The sequence below is a fragment of the Gekko japonicus genome, unplaced genomic scaffold, assembly GCF_001447785.1.
Source record: "Gekko japonicus isolate JY-2015 unplaced genomic scaffold, Gekko_japonicus_V1.1 scaffold1311, whole genome shotgun sequence".
NCBI classification, from domain to species: Eukaryota; Metazoa; Chordata; class Lepidosauria; order Squamata; family Gekkonidae; genus Gekko; species Gekko japonicus.
The window spans coordinates 177,268-185,481 of record NW_015168086.1 but is presented as its reverse complement, the minus strand read 5'-3'; the positions used below and the strand labels follow the sequence as shown (position 1 = coordinate 185,481).

The 8,214-nt window shown below is 48.0% G+C and overlaps 1 protein-coding gene across 1 annotated transcript in view; it reads right to left on the bottom strand.

Annotated features, from left to right (window-relative positions):
- Window positions 1–8,214, bottom strand: part of COL4A2 (collagen, type IV, alpha 2) — a 218,161-nt gene that overhangs the window by 91,610 nt on the left and 118,337 nt on the right. Inside the window, exons 8-11 of the mRNA XM_015414706.1 lie at window positions 8,154–8,206; window positions 5,999–6,034; window positions 5,851–5,913; window positions 2,363–2,398 (exon numbers count right to left, since the gene is read on the bottom strand). Of these exons, the coding sequence (XP_015270192.1) occupies window positions 2,363–2,398; window positions 5,851–5,913; window positions 5,999–6,034; window positions 8,154–8,206 (188 nt within the window). The remainder of the gene's footprint in view (window positions 1–2,362; window positions 2,399–5,850; window positions 5,914–5,998; window positions 6,035–8,153; window positions 8,207–8,214) is intronic.

Here is an 8,214-nt window from a genome sequence, read left to right as displayed (position 1 = left end):
TGTTAGCCTGTGTGCTGTTGAAGCTGTATTGGATAAGATTGATATCATTATTGAATATAATAAGACAACCAGAGATTCGAATTTTGGTTGATAAAGAGTTCCATCGAAACGAACAACCATTCGAGATGTTCGTATAAACATCACGAAGCATCACTGTTACCAAGTTTATTATTGTCTATTTACTGTAATTTGTGAACCTTGCAGCAATTTCTTATCTGTCTAGATCTTGGAAGCTAAGCAGAGTTGGTCCTGATTAGTATTCAGATGGGAGACCACCAAGGACGTCCAGAGTTGCTACACAGAGGAAGGCAATGGCAAACTACCTCTGTTCATCTTGTGCTTTGAAAACCCTGCACGGTTGTCATCAGTTGGCTGCAATCTGACGGCACTTCCCACCATCACGAAGCTAATATCATTTTCTCCACTGATGGTAAACTGGTCCTTGGACTCTTCCACAGAAAAGAGCAGTTGCTAGAATCACATTGCCAGTCAAGAAGTTCTCTCTTTTCACTGACAGCATGGCAAAGAATGCTAGCAAACATGGCGTTATACCGTCTCCAGCTGCAGTTTTGGCTCTCTATAATGGGCGCAGGCCCAGATAACCCAATGGTCACCACGTGGTATTGCGGTTACAGTGCTGGATTAGGATCTGGGAGACCCAGTTTCAAATCTCCGCTCTGCCACGGAAGCTTGCTGGGTGACCTTGGGCCAGTCACCTATACCAGACCTAAGCTAGCTCACAGGATTGCCATGACGATAAAATGGAGGAGAAAAGAACACTGTAAACCACTTTGGGCCCCCACTGGGAAGAAAGGTGGAGTATAAACGAAGTAAATTATTAAATAAGCAAATTTTAAACTGGTGGAGGCTGACTCTTTTCTCTTTGTTCACCCTTTTGCTAACTCCCCCACCCCCGTTGGTCCTGCCTCAGTTCCTTTCAGAGCTATGGCTGATGGGCAAATTTCTCATCTGTCTACAGGCCCTTCATGAACTTGACTTTCCTGGTGTTGGGCCCCACGCAAGCTCGCTCAGTGGCCCTTTTAGAAAGCTGAGAAGGAAGCACGTTTTGTAAGGACCCTTCAGTCCCTTCTTTGGTTTGCCACGAGCTCTCGTCTTCAGTGGAAAAGGCAGTGAAAGATTAAAAGTTTTGTCTAACATTGAGCACTGCACACCCACCAGTCTTCTGCATTTAAGTTTTTTTGTTGTTGAAATGTTTACCTACACTTTGGCCAGCTCTGGGTTAGGATATTCCTGGGGTATAGCCTGGGGAGGGCAGGGTTTGGGCAGGGGAGAGACCTCAGTGAGGTATAGAGTTGCCAGGGCCAAATGACAAGCCGGTGGGGGGCTTACCGGATGCTCCAGGAAAGGGGAGGGGAGACGCAAGCTGTGCCTACATCACCCGGAAGTGATGTAGGCATGTTGGTGACCGACGATCTGGTTTTTGGGCAAAACTCTATGGTTTGAAGCTAATTCTACCATAGAGTTTTGCCCAAAAACCAGAATGTCACCCCCCAACATTACCAACATGCCTATGCCACTTCTGGGTGAGGTGGGCACATTGTGTTTGGGGTGGTAAATCTCCCACACTGGCCAGCTAACCAGCACTGGGGAGAAGCACAGGAAACCGGGGGATCCCCCCGTGTGCCCGGGGGGACCTGGCAACCCTAGCAAAGTATAATGCCCTCGAGTCCACCCTCCAAAGCAGCCATTTCCCCTCCACCACGAACACTGTGTGCTAACTCTGAACAGAGTGTTCTAGGGCTAAACTAAAGGTTGCCAGTTCTGGGTTGGGAAATATCTGGAGATTTGGGGGGGTGGCATCTGGGGAGGGCAGGGGTTGAGGACCGGAGGGACCTCAGCGGGGTATAATGCCATAGAGTCCACCCTCTGAAGCAGTCATTTTCTGCAGGGGGAAGTGATCTCTGCGGTTGTAATTCCCGGATATCTCCAGGCCTTACTGGGAGGCTGGCACACATTTGGCTCAAAGGCGACGGAGGGTTCACAAGAGAGAACCAAGAAGGAGAGAGAAGAAGACCCCTCCCATGGGCCCGCCTGACCCATATGTCACTAAGCCATGTCAGTGACCGGCTATCCTGCAGTAGATGGGGGAGGAGGGGAGGCAGAAACCTTCCCACTGGCCTGTATCCAATACTCTGTATCCCACATTCCTTTTTAGTTACCCTGAGTTTTTCTTTTGATAAGGAAAGACACAGCAAACAAACAAACAGAACAATTCACAGATGGCCCTTTGATCAAAGGCCCCTTGTTTTGGCCTCTGTGACCACCAGCCTTTGCAAGAGCTTTTAAACGATGGCGTACAATGTGGGGGCGGAGGACTTAGCGGGTCAGAGAAAAGACTTACTGGAAGCCCTGGAGATCCCGGCAGTCCAGGAGGCCCCTAGAATTTTCGGGGGGAGAAAGAAGGGACATCTTAGAACTTCATAGAAACACACGAGAAAGTCAGTAATCTTGCATAACGCACACTGGAAGACATTAAGAAAAACCTTTTAAAAGATGTTTATCGGTATACTTAGTACTTGACCGTCCTTTAATTTTTTGCAGCTTATGTCCGTTACAAAAACGAACTTCTAATTCAGGGACTTCTGGGGTTTGAGAGGCCACACACAACCAGTGTTCCCTCTAAGCTGAGTTAGTGTGAGCTGGCTCAAAGTTTTTTAGCCTCCGGCTCTCACATTTTTGCCTTAGCTCAGGAAGGATGGCTCCAGAGCAAACTAATTCATGCAGTATCCAAATCACTTGCTCACAACTTTAATGCCAGTAGCTCACAAAGCAGAATTTTTGCTCACAAGGCTTCACTGCTTAGAGGGAACATTGCACACAACCTCATGTACCTCCCCACCCTCTTCTGGATACGCTGGTGTTACTGCCTTCACCTGGATAGCCCAGGCTAGCCCTGTATCCTCCGCTCTTACAAGCTAAGCAGGGTCAATCCTCGTTGACACCTGGACGGGAGACCACCAAGGAACTCCAGGGTTGCTACGCATAGGCAGGCAATGGCAGGCCACTTCCGAATGTTACTTGCCTTGAAAACCCTACAGAGTTGCCATGAATTGGCTGTGACTTGACAGGACTTCTCTCCACCATGACTTCAAATTTGGTGGTCTGGGCTGGCGTAACTTTCATGAGCTGTTCACTAGGCCAATGTTACCAGAAGTGTGCTCATCCAGCCACACCCACCTTTTGCTTCTTATTCTGTTTACCTTGTTTGTTGTCAAAACCCAGGGCCTTTTTTGTAGCAGGAACTCCTTTGCATGTTAGGCCACACACCCATAATGTAGCCAATCCTAATGGGTTTCTGCTGTTGGGTGTGGCCTGTTATGCTAATAAGTTCCTGCCGGGTGTGGCCAACTCGGGAGCCAGCCGGAACTCTGTTCCTGTGCGTTCCTGCCCAAAAATAGCCCTGGGCCTGGGTATGGAACAGGAATGGCCTTGGTTGCTGTAGCAGATGACCCATGCTACTCAATCAAAAGGTAGAGTGCATCCCCACTGGTTCTTCTGGTCCTCCCATTGGCTTTTAATGCTATGAGTCATGGGATACTTCTGGACCGCTTGGCTGGGTGCACAGTCTTGCAGTGGCTCCGATCTTTCCCAGTTGGTCTGTATGTCTCAGAAGATGGACCTGGAGGACTCTAGCGCCATCTTGTGGCCACTGGTGTTGCAAGGTCCCTATGCAATTTAAAATCTACATAAAGGTATCCGGTGTTCTGGAGTAGGGTGTCATCAATGTGTTGATGACATGATCTCTTCCCCTACTTTCTATATAACTCTGGACCAGTGTTCCCCCTAAGCTGAGTTAGTGTGAGCTAGCTCACAGCTTTTTAGCCCTCTGGCTCACAAGTTTCTGTCTTCGCTCAGGAAGGGATGGCTCCAAAGCAAACTTAATTTATGCAGGCGCCAAATCGCTCGCTCGCGACTTTCATGCCAGTCACTCACCAAGTAGAATTTTTTCTCACAAGACTCCACAGCTTAGAGGGAGCACTGCTCTGGACAACCGCTGGAAACCTAAACTGGGGCTTTGGACCGAACAGCTTGACGCAGATGAATGAAATGGACCCTGATCCATACAACGCAGTACTGTGGACCGGGGGTAAAACTCATTCGCAGCCCTAAGAGCCCAGACTAAAGTCAAAGTCAAATACCTTTTATTGGCATACGACCAGACTAGCCCAATCCTGTCAGAGCTCAGATGCCAACCAAACTCCGTAATTACGTGGGAGACCACGAAGGAAGACTGGGACTGCTACGCAGAGGAAGACAACGGCAAACTACCTTTGATCAACCTGAGAGCCAGTTTGGTGTCGTGGTTAAGTGCGCGGACTCTAATCTGGGAGAACCGGGTTTGATTCCCCACTCCTCCACTTGCACCTGCTGATGTGACCTTGGGTCAGTCACAAGCTCTGGCACAGCTGTCCTTGAGAAAGAGCAGTTTGTGTCAGAGCTCTCTCAGCCCCACCCACCTCACAGGGTGTCTGTTGTGGGGAGGGGGAGGGAAAGGAGTTTGTAAGCCGCTCTGAGACGCCAAGTGAAGGGCGGGGTATAAATCCAATCAATTCTTCTTCTTCTTCTTCCTCTTCTTCTTCTTCTTCTTCGGATCATCTCTTGCCTTAGAAACCACATGAGGAACTTCATGGGATCGCCGTGAGGAGATGGCAACTCAGTGGCACATGACATGTTCATACCGGCTGTTCGCCATGAGATCACACACATTTACAGGATCACGTTTACAGTTTGGGGGGGTTGTTACTGCCGCAGGAGACGCTGAGATGGACGGGAGTGCTTTTCACCAGGTACAGCCCTCTCTGGAAAAAGCAGATCAGGCCACCATGATACGTGCCTCGGTTAACATCCAGGCTAGACTCTGTTGTGAGGCAGCCTTTGAAGAATATCTGGGAACTTCAGTCGGTGCAAAGACTGCGATGAACATACATGGCCAGTGCATATCACATCAACTTCCCTGGCTTTCGGTTCTGTAAAGGTAAAGGTTCCCTTGCTCGAAAGCCAGTCGAATCCGACTCTAGGGTTGCGGTGCTCATCTCCGTTTCCAAGCCGAAGAGCCAGACGTTTCCGTGGTCATGTGGCCGGCATGACTGAACACCAAGGCGCACGGAACGCTGTTACCTTCCCACCGAAGTGGTACCTATTTATCTACTTGCAATTTCTTGCTTTCGAACTGCTAGGTTGGCAGGAGCTGGAACTAGAGACGTGAGCTCACTCCGTCATGCGGCACACTCGGGTCTCGAACTGCTGAACTACCGACCTTCCACAGCCTGCAGTTCAGCGTCTTAACCACTTGAGCCACTGCAGCTTCCTTTCGGTTCTGTGTTGGGGCCCAATTCAATGTGTCAGGGTCAATCTTTAAATGGCTTATGACCAGGGCATCTGTAGGACTGTCTTGACCCATAAGACCCCGCCCGAGGCTTCAGATCTGTTCCCACTGTCCAGCTTCAGAGCCCGACGTTTGGCTGGTGGGCACACTGGGCAGGGTCTTTGGGTCTCTTGCTCCCAGGCCATCGTTCCCCTCCCTCCCTCCTTTTCACCAATTCTTAGCTTCTCTTATGGGACATGTTGCTTTTGCACCGATGTTTTTGTCGTTGCGGCTGAGTCATGTTTATACCATCTTCTTTTTAATTGCTACTGATGGCGACTGCAAGGTTCAGCTTGCGCCGAGGTTTGAAGTGCATTTCTAGTCGGGTTTTATTATTATTTTTTTTAAATCGATACTCTGCTATTGCAAATTGTTCAGTAGACCGACGCGGGTGCTTTGAAGCAGAATGTTTTAACGTCATGCTGAAAGGTGAGATACCACTGACCTAAATAAACAGTACTTACAGGTAGTCCGGGGTCTCCAACAGGACCAAATACACCTGGGGAACCAGGGAGACCTTGAGGACCCTGGAAGGGCAAGAAAAGAATGCTTTTAATAAAGTCCCTATCCTGACGACAACGTCATCTGGAGCTAGTATGCAAAGATACTTACTGGAAAGCCCATGAGGCCTGGGTCACCGGGATCGCCCTACAGAAAGATATAGAAAGCAATAAATACTGTCTTTATTTTTACTTATTAATTTTTTAAAAAAAACTAAGGTATCTCTCCAGAGAACCTACTTGAGGTGGTTAACAAAACCTTGGTCTCTTTGTTACCACAGCTGTACATGTCAAACTGGATCACAGATTCATGATTTAAAGGTTCCCTTTTTCTTCTGTGACTGGCTGATATGAACAACAGTTCACAACAACTGTGCAAGGCCAGACTCCGACAGGACTGCTACGGGAAAAATAACCCTGAAGCAGATATCAAACTGGTGTCTTAATTAGCTGGCAGACCATCAATTGCTATACTTTAATTGCTATACTGTACTGGAATTTGTTTGCTATCAGGACATTCAGAAATTGTTATGCTTTATGGGGACTGTTTGCAATTTATTTGTTATTGGGACATTCAAAAATGGTTACGCTTCATTGGAATTGCTTGCACTGTATATAGGGACTGTTTGTGCTGAATGCAATAACAATTTGTTTTTACGCAGTTAAGAACAATTGGGGTTTTTCTTCTTCTTTTTTGTGTGTGGCCTCTGGTACTCAGTACCTTTTGTGGTTTCTTACAGAGATCCCTCCTCTTCTTTGGTTTACAAAACAAAACATAAAACACAATAAACATGGCTAGCAATTAGAAACTTGGCATTAAAAAAAGCCATCCGGGGCATCAAGACAGCACCCAAAGCGTTGAGCCGCTTCAAGTAGGTCTCACAAAACAGTGTCCATGCTAGAAGCAGGCTAGAAAAGTGAATTTAAAAGGCCAGCCCTTTAATTAAGATGCCTGTACGCAGTTCTGGCCCAACGGACAGGTTTTAACTAAGTGAGATTTTTTTAAAAAAATACACAGACTACATTTGTTTAGGTGTGCTCTAATATCTTATAAGGCTATATGCTAATTTGTGGAATGTAAAAAGAGATGAACAATAAAAGAGGAAACATCAGCTGCATGTATGGCAAAAACTCCAATTCATATATGTATAAAACATATAAAACTATCCTCTAATATATACTGATCACACTTATTCCAACAGCCAAATTATGGCCCCGGTCACACGAGAGGTTTTGGGCCGGGAGAGGGACGGATCGGGGCCGCAGCAAACGGGCGCGATCCCACAGCAACATCTGGGAAGCGTGCCATGCCCGTTCCCGATCCGCCCCTTCCGCCCAAACACCGCAGCAAAAAGAACCACCTACCTAGGTGGTTCTTTCCGAAAGGCTGCATCAATGCTGGCCGTGGGATCGCCGGCGCATCCCCGCCCCCTGGCCAAACTGCGCATGCTTGCACATGTGCAGTTCGGCAGCCTCCCCCTCCCGATCGTCTCTTCCTCCCCGGCATCTGATCGTGCTGGGGAGCAACGGCGCCGCAGCTCAGGGGATCGTGGGATCCCGCCATGGCGTCTCTTTTTTGGTGCGGCTTTTAAAAGCCACACTTTTGCCGGTATTTTTCCTGCCATGTGGCAGGGACCTATATCAGGTAATTCTGTTTCAAATCAACTTGCTTTCTTTGGATAGCATGAAAGTCGCATGGGGGAAAAAGCCTCTTTGAAAGTACTTTACAAAAAAGAGGGGAAAAATTATGTGACTTTGTACAACATATGGAAGCTATAAAACTTTGCAGAGGGAGCAGTATCAGTTGAGGGATTCGTAAATATCAAACCACGAAATGTTCAAAGGTTTTTCAGTATATTTATAGCCAGCCTGCCCTGACCTGGACGGCTCAGGCTAGCCCGATCTCATCAGATCTTGGAAGCTAAGCAGGGTCAACCCCAGTTAGTACTTGGACCGGAGACCACCGAGGAAGTCTGGGATTGCTATGCAGAGTCGGGCCACGGCAAACCGTCTCTGAACATCTCTTGCCTTGAAAACTCCATGGGGTTGCCGTAAGTCAACAAACAAATAAAAATAGCCAGCCTCAAACTGGTGGCATGATGAACCTTCTGGGAAAAAAAAATCAATCTTCAGAACACTGTCGAAGCAGCTGAAGACCTACAAACGTTTGCAGGAAGGTGGAGGACACATACCGCCCCCCCCCTATCCAAGACACGGAACAACCTGGCACAAAAGCACATCGGTGTAGAAGTGCTGCTTCAACTTACCCTGAATTCTGCAGCCAAGTCGGGAGTCAGTACAAATGGTTCCCCTTTCTGCCCTTTGGTT